Raw genomic sequence first — 20,046 nt, 5'->3', positions numbered from 1 at the left:
TGGGGGCATATTATTAGGGTTCTCCAGCCAGACACCCAGTAGGATTTATGTATATATCAAAAAGAAAAAGTGAGTACAGTCGATCTCTCGGAGAGGGAGAGAACGGAGGGAGAGAGTTTAAGGAATCGGCTTGTGTGGTTGTGAAGGTTGGCAGGTCCAAAATGTAACTGGCTGGTGACCTAGGGAAGGGTTGATGTTGCAGCTCCCAAGTCCAGAGGCAGTCTGCTGGCCTTGTACATCTTTCTTTTCAGGCCTTCAACAGACTGGATGAGGCCCAGCCACATTATGGAGGGTAATCTGCTCTACTCAGAGTCCAATGATTTAAATGTTGATTTCCCTGGTGGTCCACTGGCTAAGGGTCTGCGCTCCCAATGCAGGGGGCCCAGGTTTGATCCTTGGTCAGGGAACTGGATCCCATAGGCTACAGCTAGATTAGATCAGATCAGATCAGTCGCTCAGTCGTGTCCGACTCTTTGCGACCCCATGAATCGCAGCACACCAGGCCTCCCTGTCCATCACCAACTCCCGGAGTTCACTCAGACTCACGTCCATCGAGTCCGTGATGCCATCCAGCCATCTCATCCTCTGTCGTCCCCTTCTCCTCCTGCCCCCAATTCCTCCCAGCATCAGAGTCTTTTCCAATGAGTCAGCTCTTCCCATGAGGTGGCCAAAGTACTGGAGTTTCAGCTTTAGCATCATTCCTTCCAAAGAAATCCCAGGGCTGATCTCCTTCAGAATGGACTGGTTGGATCTCCTTGCAGTCCAAGGGACTCTCAAGAGTCTTCTCCAACACCACAGTTCAGAAGCATCAATTCTTTGGTGCTCAGCCTTCTTCACAGTCCAACTCTCACATCCATACATGAGAGTTTTTAAAAGAGAGAGAGAAAACAAAAGTACTATTTCTACTTTCTTCAGATTTATAATCTAAAGCAGTGGAGCATCTATTTACAACACTTGCCTTTAATACTAAGAGTTACTAGACTTGATATTGGTACGAGTAATTCTCAGTGGAAAAGGTGGTATCTTAATCATTGGCCCAAAGCTAATTGAAAAAATACAAAATATTTTGAATATAAATTTTGGATGAGTGACTTAAATCTTGCAAAATGAGATATAGTAGTCAGCTGTAACTAATAGGAAGTGAGAAAATGGTGTAGCTATTGGAAGAATTTTACTTTTACAGAAAGTGAACTGTGCCTTCACTTAGTCCATCCCTCATTGATGACCCAACCTGGTCCTTTTTTGCTTTAGCTTTTGTTATTGCTTGCCAGCAGCTGGTCCAGGTGAATTGTGGGCCTCCAAGCTTAAGGAGAATAAGAACAGGCGGACACTAAAGCCTAGGTGTTTGATGAAGAACTTTCAGTGATCTAGTGTTTTCAAATTGTGGGGGTCGGGAAAATCTAACTTCTTCATATTAATTAATCATGCAGCACAGGATACTGCAGGGACCATTAATGTTTTAATTACTTTTGACATCTTTGTTTTATTTGAAAACAACCTCAAAACTGTAGAAGCTTATCTCTGTAAGTGGAGAAGTGAGGAAATCACAAATATTGATGTAAGGAAATGAAGTTGCTCTTGAGGGTACTTTGTTGTCTGATGCAGTCTTACAGAATTAAACTGTAAATTTAAAAATTTAAATTTGACTGCGGTGTTTTTCAGAATAGGCAATGCATTAATTTCTTAGGTAAGTATACTTTTTTTTTTTATTTGACTGCATTGCAGTATAGCATTAGTGATAATAGTTTAAAACTTTTTACGTAGAATAATAGTCAAAGTCAAATATTGAGAACTTAGAGAAACCAGTAACCTCATGTTTGGTGCCATGATACCGAGCATTACTTGGTGAAGTGATGAAGAATTTGCTGGCACACCCAATATGTCCACCACTATTTAAATGGATGAGTGATGGTCCTCCTTTTTACTTCTGTTCAGTGAGGACTGTGCAAGTCAGAACATATATGTGTATGTTCTGTTGGGTTTATTATACAGAGATCAGGATGATTTTGATGCTGCACACAATTTGGGGATGGTGAGGGGAGGAGAAGACAGAACAAGTGAAACAAAATTTTTATCCAAGGAGCCAGGACCTTGTTTTGGTTGATGCAGTTTTCATTTCTCATGAAGCACATAGTTTATTGGCAAACAGAAGATTTTTGTTTAACTCTAGAAAGCTAATATGAAAAGGTACTCAGTAATCCTTGACAGTAGCTTCTGCCTTTCCTCGTTGCTGTATCTGGACTGTATCATTTGTATTAGGGTTAGGAACTGTAACCTGCTGTTCAAAGAAGGTAAATAATCTGCATTGTTGAGTGACAGTTTCATGAGACCAGGAACCATTGGTAATCCGTTAGTGTAAGAGTCTTAGGTGAGTTTCTTAAACTCTTCTACATCTAATATTAATAATAAGTAAACCTGACAATTAGCATTCTTTATGTCAGTACACCCCTACTGTTAACATATAATTGCCAGTTTATGTTTTCCCTCATGTACATCCTTTATATATTCTATATTGTTTTCCCCTGTTTCATAAACTCCTAGTTAGCAAGAAACAGTGTACAAAATAGATTATTGATATTTTATAAAAGTTTTGATAAGTGTGAACCCTATGTTATTAACACACTGAAACAAAATGAGAGGAACTTAAATTAGTAATTCACTCACTAAGATTATTTTTTTTTAATACTCTATTAAAGTTTCCTGTTTTCTATTTTTACTTTTCCCCTTTCTCTTTCTGTGGTGAGGTACTTACCTAAGCCATAATAAACGATGTTGTCTAGGAGAGTTGCTTTGGTGTAGCAGAAAACTGTATATTGTGTTAGAATGTAGAGTGCTTAAGAATTCTGCGTTCCAAAAAACATACTGAAGACACCTCTGTGTCTAGTGCTCAGGCAACACAGATCTGATCTCTAAGAATGTCTGGATATTGACATGCATGCTAATGGATAAACCAAACTCTTCTTTGAAATATGTTTGTGATATATACAAGTAGCTTAGAGGGGATTGTTGGAGTACTGCCAAAATATATTTCAAAAATGATAAGTCTTTTCACTCATGTTGACTTTGGAAGGATTTGTGAACCCCCTTAAAATGCATGTGTGTATTAATAATATTTTATCTTATGTGCTTTTTTGAGGGAAGAGGTCTTGCCTCTTCATCACATTGTCAAACGAATTTAGTGACTCCCCAAAAGATTTAGGACTCCTCCCCAGGTGGTATGAAAATGCTGCCTAGTTTATTTGTACTGTTGGTTATAAATATAGATTGATCATAAATTGTTGTAATGAAAACATTATTAACCTATAGTAGTAAATAACAACATATTATTAGCAAATCGAGAGGTTTCAAATTTAATCATCCTACTCTCTGGCATACCAACTTTCAAGTGGTCTCCTGGAAAGTAGAAAACTCAGCTTTCTTGCTCCATCTACTCTCTGTTTGCCTTTTCAGTTTTCACTTTCTGCACAATGGTGCTTGGGCTCTTTGATCCGTTGTTTCCAATCTCCTCATTATGCATTCATCACACATACCCTGTAAACCTTCAACCCAATCCTAGATCTCTAAATGTGTGACTTTTCTGTTGCTGTAGCCAGACAACTGCCAAAGGAAAGTCACATGTTTGTAAGATTGTCATCACCAAAAGTTCATGGTCTCCAATCTTAAAAATGTCCATCCTGTACTTCCTGTTATGTTTTTTTGCCCTCTTTCTTCATAGCAGCTATTTCAAGCCTCTTAATGCCTTCTTCCTTACTCCCCCTACCCAGCAAGTGACCTCATTTCCTATTTTCCTGAAATAAAAAGATTTCACGTCTTTCTCCTTCATAATACAGTAGAAGAGGTAAGTTATCTTTGTATCTAGATCTCTCATTCCGTTTTCTTCCTCCTCCTCCCATTGAGTATTTCTCTATTCTGATTTTTTTTTTACATATGGAAAACTTCAGACCCATAAATGAAAGTAGAGAAAATTAACCATTCATGTACCCATTACCCAGCTTCAACAGTTATCAACTCAAAGCTAATATTTTTTCACATATATCCACTTTTCCAAAAATTTTAGAAGCAAATCCCAGACATCATTCTACTGATAAAATTTTCATTGTATATTTTTAAATGACTTAAAAATAATCACAATACTGTTATCCCTTGAAACACTCAAAGTTATTCTTCAATGACATTCAGTCAGTGTTCACATATCCCCAAATGTTTAATTGGTTTTACAAAAAATATTTATACTTAAAAAAAAATTTAGATCTAAGTAAGGTCAGTGTATTCCAGTGGTTATATCAATTATCTCCTTATCTATAGGTTTCCCTTTCCAGTTCTCTCTCTGTCTCTCTCTCAGTTTCCTTGGAATTTATTTGAAGAAACTGGGTCATTTATTTTATAGGGTTTTTCACAATCTGGATTTTACTGGTTATATCCCCGTGGTGTTTTTCACATATTCTTCTGCCCTTTATGCTTCTTGGTAATTGATAGTTGGAGCTGGAGACTTGAACAGATTCAGATTTGATTTTGTGACAATACCTTATAGGTGTGTGGTGTTATTCTGTCAGGGGATACATCATGTCTGGTTGTTTCTTTGTTTGCCTTTGGTTAATTAGGTGGTGAAAATGGTGATACTAAAATTATTCATTCCTTTATTTCTCCTGTGTCTTTTTTTCCTTCCACCATTAACATTTAAGCATCTTGCTAGGTTGAGAAAAACAACAATCCATAAAAACTGCTTTTCAATATTTCCATCTGTTTCTAAGATATTTATGGTAACCATCTTTACTTCATCTTTGTGCACTCATTAGCCCATCGTGGGGTCGCAAAGAGTCGGACACAACTGAGGGACTGAACTGAACTAAACTGAATGCTGAACCATGGTCTTATACCATTTTATTGAAATCATTCTCATCAGGGTTATCAGTGAACTCTATAATGAATGAAACAGACCCATTTCATACCTTATTTTGCTTGACAGTTGGGTAACTTTGGGTACTGTTGATTGTCTCTCCTTGAAATATTCCCATATTGACTTGTGACATATTCCCTCTCCTTTTTACTTCTATTTCTTTAATTGCTTCCTCTCAGCCTCTGTTGTAGACTCTTTAAGTATTGGTGTCGCTCTGCCTGGCTCTAGTCTAATTATACCATCTCTAAGCAGGTAACAAATCTTTTTTCGCCCTTAGGTTGGTTCTTTTTAGAGCTGACATATCTAAAGATGGAATGAGTCACACTTTCATCCCTTCATGTATGGTTCTACTTAGTTGAGCTTGTTTCTAATCTAGAAGTTTTTTGAGTTGGCTCCTTGACTGACCTTTTACTCTCACCCTCCTAGTTCTCTTTACAGCCGCTATTCTAGTGTAGCTCTCCGTCTTCATTGCTGCAAACATCTTACCTGGTTTCTTCCTTTCCCGTCTTTATGATCCTTTTTTCACTATAAAAATGAAGGTGATTTTTCTTTAAAAAAAGGGGGGGCTCCCCATTATTCCTAGGATAAATTGTAAAGACCAGAGCTTGTTTTCTGGCCTAGCCTGTCCTTATTATCTCTTCAGCTTTATGTTGAATCATCATCATTTGCTATTTGGAAATACTTGTCACACATTTCACACAGTTTTAACTGCTCGACTGACTCTTCCAGAAGACTGTAACTTCTTCTGTGTAAAGACCAAGAAGTCTTTTCTTTTCCCTCATTAAACATGATGCCTGGTTCATTGTGTTTAGTGTATGTTGAATGGATAAATTGGCGCAGTACACTGTTATAGTCAATGATTTCTTTATATCTTAGTTTTATCCTGATTAGGTCATGCTAGTATTCTGTTGTAATTCTTGTACATTAATTTGCTTTTTTTGTCTAGAGGTAGTCTCTCCACAGTTAAACTGAACCTTGTAGTGTACATAATATTGTGGAGTTTTTCATTTTTGCTGCTTCTTTTTTACTCTGATTTATATGATTAATGCTCTGTCAGTGGGTTACTATTGTCCTAATAATAGAAATCTGTAGACAGTTCACATAGTCACCAACATAAGATAATCCTGTTGAACCTTCTTGTTAGAGTATATGAGTTCCTACGTGGTTTGGCTTGGTGTGACAATTAAGACTTAGAAAAGTGAGGCTAAAATTTTAAGTGTTCAAACCTGTGTTGACCCATGCAGTTCAAATCAGTCTTGTTCAAGTGTCAACTGTATTTCCCAATTACAGTGGAAATTCTGTCTAGCTATTTTTTTTTCAGGATATCACATACTTTTGTTTTCATATGCTTGTTCTAATGTTTTATTATAGTAAGACTGATAGTAAATAGTTGGTGTGATACTGAGATCTTTCCATGTTTAATTTTTTTCCAGACTTACGTATTTTTAATTGAAGGAAAATTGTTTTGTCTAGCTATATTTATAAAGTGTGATAAGACAAACGGTACTTAAACTTTTACAAAATAGAGGAAATTTGAAGAATAATTCTTTAAGAAATAATTCTTGATTTTTCTTTTACCTACATTTATTCTCATTGAACCGATCATGTGTTGCAGGTACAAAGGGCTCTGAAATATTAAGAAGATTAGAGAATTGGGTTGTTTGAGTACAAAGAAGTATGTACTGCATTCAGTTTAAATACATACTTCTTAAGCATTGAACAGTGCTAAATTATTTCTTGATTAAATGTATTGGTTAAGAGGGCATTAGATTAGCTAAATAGTTTATTTACATTATAAATGATATCAGCTGTTGTAAGATTACTAGTTGCTACCATTCAATCTTGAATTTATTTATGATTAGAACCTTTGACTTGTGGACAGTTTGTGAAATACTTATATTTGTTACTTTTTTCAGGTAATACTTTTTGTAAATTAGAAAATTTGTTTTTGTCATTAAGGAAAAACTTTTCTTCTCTAGAAGTTATATGTTAATATTTGAAATTCAATAAAATTGAGTAGTGTTGTTTTGGCTCAGGTAACTGTTAAAGATTATTTAAAATACATAAAATGACTGTTTTGGCATTGATTTTCAGGTATTCATATTACCATCATAGTAAACCTCACCTTTGAAAGTGTATACTGCAAAAAAAGAAAAAAGAAAGTGTATACTACAAGTAATAATTTAAAAATAATTTAAATTCTAAGTGAAAGAAATAATCTTTCTTTTTCTCTCCTTAGGTGGAATGAACCTTACTTGTTGAATATCTCCTGGTTACACGTTGGATTCACTTGTGAAAGAATCATTTTCCCCTGCGTGAAAGCCACTTAGTGGCTTATTAATTATAAATCCAGGGGTTGCAAAGCTTTTTGATTTTCCAGAGGAGGGACATAACCACTATATCGAATAAGCTTGATATTACAGCCAAAATGGTGCTGTCCCAGAGACAACGAGATGAACTGTAAGTTTCTCTGTTTTGTGTTTTTTTTTTAATCCTCTCATAAAAGACAAAGTAGTAGATTAAAATACAGCTTTGAGAGATGTATTCTAAATTAATACTGTTATGAGAGTTCAAATATTGGTTTGGGCTATTTGGTCTGAATATTAGAACTGGGTCTTATTTTGCCATAGCGTTATTTACCCTTTTGACATTATCATGTGTACTTTTGAAGTAGAAAAAACAAGTAAGTTATTTGGGATAAGTTTTATTCTAAGCTTGTCTTAACTATCTTATGTTCAATAGGAAGGTAGGTGCTTCAAAGCACTTCATTTTTTTTTTTTGTCTGGAATCCATGTATTAGAAAAATGAAATCTTTTATGTTATTGTCACTGCTAATGCCTTTCCTTTTTGTTTTACTATGTTTTTCATCTTTTATCATCCAATGGCTATTGTATATGAACTTTATGAAGTGGCTAATACAGTTAATGCAAGAGCATTAGTGAAAACAGCATGAAGTTATGTGACTACTACTATTTTATATTGTCTTAAAGCATCCCATATTTTATAGTATTCTGTTTTTATAGATGAGTATTGGGGGAACATTTTAACTTCATATTCTGGGTTTTCTTAGGATTTTCCTGTGGGTTTTAAAAAACTTCATTTGGAAATAATTTCAGATTTATAGAAAAATTGTAGCATTAGTACAAAGAATACTTCAGTTCAGTTCAGTCACTCAGTTGTGTCCAGCTCTTTGCGACCCTGTGAATCGCAGCATGCCAGGCCTCCCTGTCCATCACCAACTCCTGGAGTTCACTCAGACTCACGTCCATCGAGTCAGTGATGCCATCCGGCCATCTCATCCTCTGTCGTCCCCTTCTTCTCCTGCCCCCAATCCCTCCTAGCATCAGAGTCTTTTCCAATGAGTCAACTTTTCTCATGAGGTGGCCCAAAGTACTGGAGTTTCAGCTTTAGCATCATTCCTTCCAAAGAACATCCAGGGCTGATCTCCTTCAGAATGGACTGGTTGGATCTCCTTGCAGTCCAAGGGACTCTCAAGAGTCTTCTCCAACACCACAGTTCAAAAGCATCAATTCTTCGGCGCTCAGCTTTCTTCACAGTCCAACTCTCACATCCATACATGACCACAGGAAAAACCATAGCCTTGACTAGACAGACCTTTGTTGGCAAAGTAATGTCTCTGCTTTTCAATATGCTGTCTACGTACTTACTATATGTTTCATCCAAATTCACCTGTTGTGTTTTTTTTTTACCATTTGCTCTATCATTTGCACCCTAGCCATGTGTAGTTTTTTAAAAACCATTTGAGAGTTATTTGCATGCATGAAGGACCTTTGCCCCCAGATACTTCATTGTGCAGTTCCTAAGAATAACTATTCTTCTATAAAACAGCAACTTCAGTAAAATTTAACACTGTTACTTTTTATTTAACGTACTTCAGTTTTGTTGCTTGGGCCAATAATATCCTTCGTAGCATTTTCCCCCCTCTCTGATACACCGTGAAGTCCAGGATTGGGTTTATTTAGTTGTCATGTCTCTTTAATCTCATTTAATCTGGAACATTTCTTCAACCTTTCTTTGTCTTTTATGGCATTAATATTTTTGAGTAGTCTTTAAAATTTTTTCTTGTTGAATGAGAGATTCTTTAAATTCTGTAGTGCTTTACAGTTTTGAGATGTTTCACGCATACTATTTCATATACTTCCATGATAACCCCTTTTGCCTCTCCCCACTGATGACCAGCCACTGGCTTATTCTCTGTGTGAGTCTGCTTCCTTTATTTTTGTTTGTTTCATTCACTAGTTATATTTTTTCAGATTCCATATATAAGTGATATCATACAGTATTTGTCTTGACTGCGTAGTGCCCTCCAAGTCTGGCCATGTTGCTGCAAATGGCAAGGTTTCCCTTTTTTGGACTGAGTATTATTCCACTGTATATACACCACATCATCTTTACCCATTCATCTGTTGGTGGACAGGTTGCTTCCATACCTTGGCAGTTGTCAGTAATGCTACTGTGAACATTGGAGTGCATATATCTTTTTGAGGTAGTGTTTTTGGAGTGGAATTGCTGGGTCATGTGATAGTTCTATTTTTAGTTTTTTGAGAAACCTCCATACTATTTTCCACATTGGCTGTACCAATTTACATTCCCGTCAACAGTGTTTGAGGGTTCCCTTTTCTCCATAACCTTGCCAGCATTTATTATTTGTGAGTCTTTTATTTATTTATTTTTTTTTGGTTGCATCCTGTGGCCATGTGGCATCTTAGTTCCCTGACTACGGATCGACCCATGCCCCCTGTGTCGGGAGCATGGAGTCTTAACCATTGGACCAACAGGGAAGTCTGTTTTTTTTTTCAAAATAGAGTGTTTCTCATTTTATGTTTTTTTCCTCATAATTAGAGCCAGTCAATGCATTCTTGGACAGAATACTACATAAATAATATTGAATTCTTGTCAGAATATCATAGCTAGGCGCATCCTTCAATGACGATTTTAATTTTGACCCCTCAGTCTCAGTGCCTATTGTCTCCATTATATAGTTACTGTTATTTCCTCTTCAGCAGATAAGTGGGGAGACACTTTAAGATGATGCAGACATTCTTTTTCCTATTGATATTTCTCCCCTAGATTTAACATCCATTGATGATTCTTGCCTGAATGATTCTTTACTACAGTGATTGTAAAGTGATGATTTTCTAACACCGCTACTCATTCTGTACTTATTAGTCAGCACTCAGCATTTTACTGTGATCAGTGCACCTTCTTTCTCTTTCTTTTATGTATGTGTCTTTTCATTATTGGTATTAATTCACACGTTCTTAAATTTCCAGTTGTTTATCATTCATTACTATTGTACTGTTTGGGTGCTTGAATTATCATAGATTTCCCATAGGAGCCTCTTCAGTTTGCTCTTTTATGTACCCCTATCATTTTTTGTAAGCAATTCCTTACTTTCTAGGATAATAGGATGTCCCAAGCTTATTGTTTACTTTAACAATTTGTTTACCTCAACAATTTGTTTACCTTAACAAGGATTTGCCTTAACCCTAGAATCAGCCATTTCTCCAAGAAGCCCTGGTTCTTCTTAGTGAAAGTGAAAGTAATTCAGTTGTGTCCAACTCTTTGCATCCCCATGTACTATACAGTCCATGGAATTCTGCAGGCCAGAATATTGGAGTGGGTAGCCTTTTCCTTCTCCAGGGGATCTTCCCAATCCAGGGATCGAACCCAGGTCTCCTGCATTGCAGGCAGATTCTTTACCAGCTGAGTGGTATTTGAGACCAAGATATGGGCATTAAGTGTACTCATTACTAGGGATGTCTTTGCTTCAGAGCCCTTTAAGTAGACAGAACTAGGAAATACATATATGTATTAACACATATACAGACTCCCTAGCTCATATTTGTGCTAAGGTTTCTCAGTCTTTGCACACTTGACATTTGGGGCTGAGTAATTCTTTGCTGTGGGGGCTGTCCTGTACATGCTTGGTTATTTAGCAACATCCCTAGCTTTTGCCCACTATATGCCACAACCAAAAATATTTCCAGACGTTGCTACTGTCCTCTGGGAGGACTGGAATACTTCTAAAATAGTTTCAGAATTATTATTATGTTCATACCAGTGAAAAATCTCTTGGAAAGGGTCCAGAGTTTGAATGCAGTTCTTTCCCCATCCGTTCTACTGAAGACTGAGAGTGTATACTGATATACTGAGTGTGTAAGTTACGTAGATGCATTTTGTTTTCTCTCCCTCTTCGTGTAGTTACATCACTCATTTGAAATACAGATGGGCACATCCGTTCTGCTAATGGTTTTTCCAGTTTCTGTGTTTTACGTTGCACCTACTCCCCGTCTTTATTATGTATGTTTCCTTATTTCTCCCTTCTTTCACAGTTAAAAGGCAGTGTACTCTATGTTCTCTTTTGCATTTTACTTTTTTTCACTTAACAGTGTCTCCTGGAACTCACTCATGTCAATTCACAGAAATCCTCTTCTTTCCCCACCCCTCCGATAGCTGGATAGTACTCCACTGTTTATACACCAGTTTTTCAACCATTCTTCTGTGTTTGAACATACAGATAGTTTCCACTATTTTGTAATTGTGAAGAATATTGTAATGAGTGACCTTGCATATGTACTTTTATCTTATAGAGGGCATATCTGGTTTTTAATCATTCTTGTTTCTCTTTTCTTTAGATAGATTTTTTTTCTTTAGGTGGAAGATTCTTTTCCTCTAAATAACTTGTGAGAGCTGACTCCAAGTCTTGTTCATCACCCTCATAATCAGGATGAATATTTAAATTATGGCCAAGAATAGAGGTTTTAATTTGTCTAAAAATCAGTTGAGAAGGGAAGAACCTAATTTCAGGTGGCTAAGTTTTTATAGAATTTGAGATAAGAATTGACTTAAAAGTGTTCATCAAGCAAAGTAGATTTGTCCCACAGATCTAAATATACATTTAGGATATGGATTTAGTGTCCTCCAGTTTTTAGGAAGGAAATAAAATGAAGGGTTTTGCTTTTTTTCCTGTTTTTGAAAACGATCTGAACACATATTTACTATGATAGCAAGAAATAAATGTTTATGTGCCTCTTACAAGTAAGATAAATTTTGGCACCTCGGTTGGCCTTTGTAACATTTTAGCATTTCTAAAGGTTGGCTAGCAGTTTAAACTATAAAACTATTTTAGATTTTTTTGGAATAGAAATGAAATTAATTTTTTTACAAACTTGAAACATAATTTGTGATTCAACCTAGCAAATGTGTATTGCCTGCCTTCTGTGTTCTTACTACTCTGGGGCATATAAACATGAGTAATAACATGAAACCCTTTATGTGGATATGACAACCATCTTTTAGATAAATCAAGGGTGGGAGAAATTAAAATGATCCAATTTTACAGCTAGTAACAGAGGTAGTTTTCTGATTTTAAGTTCACTATTCATTAAACAAAATTCCATTACCAAAAGAAATGTATGTCAAAATGTAAACCTAACCCCCCACTTTCTCAGTCCCACTTTCGAGAAGTGGCCACCATTACCCCTATATAATTTTTTTTAAGATATTTTCATATGTTACAAAAATTCCATGAACATCTTTTTTCTCCTTAAGATTTATAAGATAGAATTATACTTTACAACCTGTTTTTAATATTTTCTGTCACCCTTCCTATGAGTTTGGAAATGTTTGCTATCTGTTGCTGGTTCATCTAATAGCAACTTTTGTACTTCTTATACCTCTATTTCTTTATCAAATTTTATGCATTGATTCTCCCCAATGGAAGATGAAGGGAGTCTGTTATTTTTATGTTGTCCTGGTTGATGATATTTGTACTGTTTGATCTGATGTTCACTCCCTAATTCTTTCGTGCAACAACTTTCCTATTGTATTTTTTTAACACTTATATTGAAGTATAGTTGATATATAAATAACTATACACATTTAATATGTACAATTTGATGAGTTTGGACCATTCTTATATTCTTATTTTGATTACTGTATTGTTGGGTTGAGTTCAGTTCAGTTGCTCAGTCGTGGCCAACTCTTTGCGACCCTGTGAACTGCAGTACGCCAGGCCTCCCTATCCATCACCAACTCCCAGAGTCCACCCAAACCCATGTCCATTGAGTCGGTGATGCCATCCAACCATCTCATCCTCTGTCGTCCCCTTCTCCTCCTGCCCTCGATCTGCCCTCGATCTGCCCTCGATCTTTCCCAGCATCAGAGTCTTTTCAGATGAGTCAGCTCTTCGCATCAGATGGCCAAAGTATTGGAGTTTCAGCTTCAACATCAGTCCTTCCAATGAACACCCAGGACTGATCTCCTTTAGGATGGACTGGTTGGATCTCCTTGCAGTCCAGGGGACTCTCAAGAGTCTCCTCCAACACCACAGTTCAAAAGCATCAATTCTTCTGCGCTCAGCTTTCTTTATAGTCCAACTCTCACATCCATACATGACCACTGAAAAAACCATAGCCTTGACTAGACAGACCTTTGTTGACAAAGTAATGTCTCTGTTTTTCAATATGCTGTCTAGGTTGGTCATAACTTTCCTTTCAAGGAGTAAAGTGTCTTTTAATTTCATGGCTGCAGTCACCATCTACAGTGATTTTGGAGCCCAGAAAGATAAAGTCAGCCACTGTTTCCACTGGTTCCCCATCTATTTGCCATGAAGTGATGGGACCAGATGCCATGATCTTACTTTTCTGAATGTTGAGCTTTAAGCCAACTTTTTCACTCTCCTCTTTAACTTTCATGAAGAGTTGTTGGGTAGATTTTGTCATTATGTACCTTTTCAAGATGGACTTACAGATGGACCTCTGTGGGTCATTGCATGCCAGAGAATACTTTTTTTTGCTCTCAAAGTGAATAAGTAAAAAGTGAAGAATTTTTAGATTATACATTTTTCCCACTCAATTATAAGTATTAATTTTGCCATGTTTTAGATGGCAAAAAAAATCTCAAATTCCAAAAAAGCACAAATCACATAGGCCTCATTTGCTGATCATAATGCTATAAAAATGCAATCTGTCCATCTGAGCATTTAAAATATATACTTCTAAATAGCTGGAATAAAGAGAACAAAATGAACCTTAGGAAGTGAAGAAATCAATAATACGGTACTCACATCAAAAACCCCTAGGATATATAGCCCACTACAGAAAATTAGATAGTCTTTAATGAATCTTTAAAAAAGAAATGAACTTTCAGGAAAAAGAAAAATAAGCCTAAAGGAAGCAGAGAGAAGGAATTCATAAATAAAAGCAGAAATTAATGAAATAGAAGATATAGCTTGGTAATTTGACAGGTAAAATTAAAAACTAGCTTTAAAAATAGACTAAAATGAAAGTGAAAAGACACAAATGAACAGTAATGGAAAAGGCAACATAAAATGAAGTCAGGTGATTTTCAAAATTATGAGAATGTTCTCTTAAGTTTGAAAATCTGAATGACCTGAGTGATTCTCTAGGAAAATATACGTGATCAGATTTGTTTAGGAGAAGTTAGAAAACTTGAATAGAACCTTGACTATAGAGGAAATGGTAAAAATAGGTACAGACCAAGTTCAGGTGATTTTCAAGCCTAGACTTCCTGTCAAGTCTTTAAGGACCAGTAACTTCCCAGATTATGAAGTCTCTTCCAGAACATAGGAAAAGGTGGAAAACTTAGGAATTCATTTTAGTAGGGTGGAGTAACCCTGACAGCAACAGCAGGCCAAGAGGAAAATAATAAAGAACACTACATGCTAATTCTTATATGAACTCAGATATAAAGAAATATAACAACTGAAGCCGGTAGTATATGAAAAAAATTAATTATGGCCAAGTATGATTTATTGCAAGAATGTAAAGGTTTTTCAGTGTTTAGAAACCTGTTAGTATAATTACTGTATTAATAAACAGAAGAAAAAAATGTGGTTAGTCCAGAGAATATAAAAGTTGTATTCTTAATACCCAATCCTTATTGTTAGAAATTCCTTAGAAAATAAGAAATCGAATATTTACTTAATTTGGTTAAGGCTTGTTGCCAGAATACAGCAGACATTAGAAATATCAAGTGCATTTCCATTAAAGTCTAGAACAAGTTCAGAGTTCCTATGCTCCTGCTACCATTTAAATTTGTATTTGAGATTCTAGCCAGTGCAGGGAGGCAACAAAAAGTATTAGAACTATAGGAAAGGAAGGAGACCAAGTGTATTTGTAGGTGATAGCATCTGCATAGGAGATCCAACAGAGTCAACAGTAGCTTAAAAATATGATATATTTATGTGTGTCTCTACACATAAAGATGTCTGTAAGATCTCTTGATAAGTCAAATAATCTGGTTGCTAAATAAGATGGTATAATACATTTCTGTTAAATACCCCCCCACACAGCTGTGCATTTCTTTTGTGCCTGTATCTGTGTAGATGCACAGATAAAGGCCTGAAGTGTTAAGCATGGTTACTTCTGAAGAGAAGAATGAAATTGGATAAATGTAGAATGAAGATGTGTGCCAGTATTGTTTCAGTATTTTAGAAGACAAAATATATTTATTTATTGTGTAAATAAAAAGTAAAAATTTAATATGTTTTCTTCTAAACAAAATAACTATAGATGATGATTATTCTCCGACATTATAGGTTGCAATGAAGAAGTGTTAGGTCAGCCTATTTCTTTTTGCTTTTCTGCCTAGGTACCCATAGTATCTATACACTTGTTCATGTTCCCCAAGCTAGGTTTTGTTTTGTTTTGTGTTTTTTTGGCTGTGTGGCATGAAGGATCCTAGTTCCCCTGATTATGGATTGAATTCCTATCCCCTTGCAGTGGAAGCATGGGAGTCCTAACTGCTGGACTGCTAGTGAAGTCCCTGGATGTTCTTTATGTTTTTCTCTTGGTATATTTGGTTATATTGTATTGTGTCTTTTGGATTCCTTTTATTTTTAGTTTTATGTTACCTTAGGTTTTTTTTTGAAAGTATAGAGTGTTCATCTATAATTTTCTGCTGCTTCCAGAGGTTATTTTTTCTCTCTATAGCATGCTTTCCTCTAGTTTACTTGCTTTGCTACTTTTCCTCTTCTCTTAAGAAAATTTGCATGGGTCCTATGTGGCATTTTTGAGTATAGTTCTGTTTTGTGGAAAGAGTGATGAAGCTGAAATAGCTTGAAATTGAGTGTGCTGTCTTAGTACACCTTTCTACCTAATTAGTATAGTCCTTTGCTCTTGGGGCATTTTACCTCTTAGTTTTCCAGGTCCTTCTTGGGTGAGCTAAATCTTCCTCAAGTCATCTCAGGCCTTTTTCGGATAATTTTTTGTTTGTCTTCGTTGGCTAATTCTGGCTGGCACGTGTAAAGCTAATTCCCTTAACCCTTCTCTTAAATCCCCCTTTACCTGTAGACAGTGTCACTGCCCTAAGACTCCCCCGTGATTGCTTGTCTGTTGCTCTCTCCAAAGCTCCTGAAAACCACTGATCTTTTTACTCTAGTTTTGCCATTTCTGGAAAGTTGAAATCACATGGTATGAGGCTTTTCAGAATTACTTTTTTTGGTATTTATTTTGAGGTTCCTTCATGTCTTTTTGTTACTATATTTTTAAGCTGTGTTTTGCTTTGGAAAAGACTTCCCTTGTGGCTCAGATGGTAAAGCGTCTGCCTATAATGCAGGAGACCAGGGTTCAATCCCTGGGTCGGGAAGATCTCCTGGAAAAGGAAATGGCAACCCACTCCAATATTCTTGCCTGGAAAATCTCATGGACAGTGGAACCTGGTAGGCTACAGTCCATGTGGTCACAAAGAGTTGGACATAACTGAGCGACTGAATGACTTCACTTTCACTTTTGCTTTAGAAAACTAAACCTCTTCAGTTATTTGAGGGATTCAAGTTTTTCCTGTGTATGTATTTTAACATTGTATATATTTAGTGTCTATTAGAAAGTGACTCTGTCCTGGCCTTTAAAAAAGAAAGTAAACATCTGTACTTTGCTACAAACTAAAATTAGATCTGTGCATAGGAGTACACTGCTGCTGCTGCTGCTGCTAAGTTGCTTCAGTCGTGTCTGACTCTGTGCAGCCCCAGAGATGGCAGCCCACCAGGCTCCCCCGTCCCTGGGATTCTCCAGGCAAGAATAGTGGAGTGGGTTGCCATTTCCTTCTCCAATGCATGAAAGGGAAAAGTGAAAGTGAAATCGCCCAGTCGTGTCCGACTGGCAGCGACCCCATGGACTGCAGCCTACCAGGCTCCTCCGTCCATGGGATTTTCTAGGCAAGAGTACTGGAGTGGGGTGCCATTGCCTTCTCCAGTACACTGCTACCTGTGTGAATTAGAATCTCTTAATACTTGGCAACAAAGGCAAAATACATGAATTGAGTGCTGGGACTGAAATGAGACTCTAACTGTAGTTCATACCCTTTCAATTTCAAATTTTTTATGTTAAACTATATTTTCATTGACTATAAATATAAGTATATATTTAGACATACACTTCTTAATATGTTGCTTTCATCTAGCTTGTTTTGAGGTTCTGCTGGCTTTATATTTCCTTGGGGTGATAGAGTATGAGCCCTTCTGAGTCGTCAAAGGAAGATTAAAGTCATTCTCAGTTTGTGTTATATTTAATCTTTTTATTCTTTGAAAGCTTTTAATTGAAATATTTCATTCAATAGAACGCATCATATTCTGATCATTCCAAAATAACAGATAATGATGTACAGCCCATGGGGTCGCAGAGAGTCAGACACGACCTAGAGACTAAGCACACATACTGTAGGAGGTGCTGGTATTTTCTGTTGTTAATGTTAGACTTGTCAAAACAGTAATAGTAAATAAAGCATATTTCATTTGTGAAATTGAACCAAGATTATAAAATTGCTTAATGTTTCAAGATATACATTTCAGCATTTATTGAGTGAGATGTAGGCATCTCTAAAGGTAATAAAGATGTGGTCATCAATGTCAAAATTGTTGGTTTTCTGTCGAACTCATACAGAGCTGCAGAACTTTTATTGTGTCATGACATTTTAAGTTTCACTGAACTATTTGATTGTATTTTAGAAGATTGTATTAAAAGAGAAGTCATACTGAAAAGAGAGGAGGGCAGTGCCCCAAATACAATTAAGGAAGTTGAGAAAGTTGTATGCTGAGTGGCTCCTGTTTTTTGTGTGTGTGTGTGTGTGAAGCTGACGGTCAGCTGAAAGGTGGGATACAGTTAGATGTTTGAGAGTACAGAAAAGAGACTAGGGACAAGTGAATGATTCATCAGGCAGCACTGGAATAACAACCATGTATTATGACTTGACCCTTACAAGTTTTTTTAGCCAGGTAATTCTAGGGATGTCTGTTGTAAATATCTGATTTTAAATGATCTTTACTTTTATGCTTTAGGGCTTATTTATGATGCTCTTTGTTTATTTAGTTGGTATCCCATCTAATCTTCCTATATGCTTCTGATAAGTAAGTCTTTTTAAAATGTCACTTAAACTGCTTTTTCTTGCCTTGCATGTCCTTCATAATGTTTCTGTCCTATCTTTCAGCCATTTCTGTCATAACTTAATCTCATTTCCAGTATTTATATCTATTATTTATGTGGATCACTTTTGGAACAATTTTAAGTAATGGTGATTATAGGTATTCTTTTCTTGTTCTTGGCATTAATGCAGATATTTCTAGTGTTTTACCGTTAACAGTTATTTATTGGTTGAAGGTTTGATGGATTTCTTTTTAAAATATTAATAAGATATCTTTTTTAATATTAATGAAGACCTTTCTGTTGTTAAAGAATGTTCTAAAATCAAGAATGTTGAAGCATTTGATCATACAGATATTGAGATCTTCATCATATTCTCATTCCCAGTTCCCCTCAGTATACCAGGTACCTGTTCTTTTACTTAATGATGAAGATAAGAGTCCACTTACCGTGATTTACCTAAATTTTATTTTCCATTACTTCACCACTGCCAGAATTAGGTCTCATTGTAACCTCTTGCTGTGCTTTACTTGTCCCAGGACTGGTAGTAGTTGAATCCTGGCCTACCCTTTTGAAATATATTCAAGTGTGATGATGAAGGATGATTATTACAATCCTTTGTCAAGGCACAGGAGGTTGGAGAGGTATAAGACCTATGGCCAAGAACTTACCTTATCAGTACTGCCCTTTCCCCAAAGTCTCAGTGGGTGCTGGTAGCATACTTAAGAAACCATGTTACCTGCCTGTCTGAGAGTTGGCTAATGTACGGCAGCAGTTTGTGGAATGACCCGCAGTAGTGTCTCTGCACGTGCACTGAACTTTATTCACATCTTCACCAGGACTGTGTAATTCATCTTGGCGTTTGTCTCAAATGGCATTGCCTGGGTCATTGTGAGGGTTGTCTTCTGTAGCAGGGCACTAAAGACGATGATGTGCTCCTGGTGGCATGAACTTGCATGCTTGATCCTGCTGGGTCTTGTCTTCCTATTATCCTGGTGGTGTGCCCTCCTAACCCGGTAGGGATCCCACATTCATAGGGCCACGGCAGCCTATTAGAGCAGTGCACATTAACCCCACTGCTTTCCTCATTCCTGAATAGGTGAGATCAGTGTGTCCTTTGTAATGGACCTGGTGAGAAGACATCTATTTGTCAGTTTCTAACTCAACCTTGTTTTTCCTCATATAAACAATAAAGTTTGACTATTTATAGAATTCCTAAAACATTTTTATTCAGCCTTAGAGTACTGGAGTACAGAGTTTGAAGAAACACTGTTATTGTCATTTTGGTTTCAGAAGACCTGAATTTTGATTCTCAGCTTCACCATTTATTAGCCAAAAAAAAAAAAAAATCTATTTAAGCTCTATGAGCCTTGGTGTCTTTACCTTTGAAAAACAACATCCACTTCGGTCCCCTGTAGTGCATGCTCTGTAATTGTCTCTGCTTCAGTTTTGTTGGTAAGAAGTGCTGGGGACCCTGAAGTATTCTGCTTTTATTATGGTGTTATCCAATCTTTTTAGAGTCGTTTTTGTTTAACTAGCAGTTCATAGCATTTTGATACTCTTATCTCTATAAGAATGTGAGGTTGTATATGGGTTGGTAGTGGTGGGATGTTTTGTATGACTGATACTACTGATACTACTGCTACAAAAATTATCTTGGGGCTATAAGAATGAAGAGCATGTAGGAAGTCAACTAAAGTGCCTAAAATACAATCCTTGCATTTTTAATAAACTTAAGAATAGTTG

General features: G+C 36.4%; 1 protein-coding gene across 3 annotated transcripts in view; it reads left to right on the top strand.

Annotated features, from left to right (window-relative positions):
- The window catches only part of PAFAH1B1 (platelet activating factor acetylhydrolase 1b regulatory subunit 1), a 68,411-nt gene that overhangs the window by 24,040 nt on the left and 24,325 nt on the right, over window positions 1–20,046 (top strand). For all 3 annotated transcript variants that reach the window (XR_011468024.1, XM_070390228.1, XM_070390229.1), the window contains one exon: window positions 7,137–7,357. Coding sequence is in view for 2 of the 3 variants with exons in the window: in XM_070390228.1 (XP_070246329.1) it covers window positions 7,326–7,357 (32 nt within the window). In the remaining variant the exon portion in view is untranslated. The remainder of the gene's footprint in view (window positions 1–7,136; window positions 7,358–20,046) is intronic.

Source organism: Bos mutus, chromosome 19 (genome assembly GCF_027580195.1).
Source record: "Bos mutus isolate GX-2022 chromosome 19, NWIPB_WYAK_1.1, whole genome shotgun sequence".
Classification (NCBI taxonomy): Eukaryota; Metazoa; Chordata; class Mammalia; order Artiodactyla; family Bovidae; genus Bos; species Bos mutus.
This window is presented reverse-complemented; position numbering and strand designations above follow the sequence as displayed.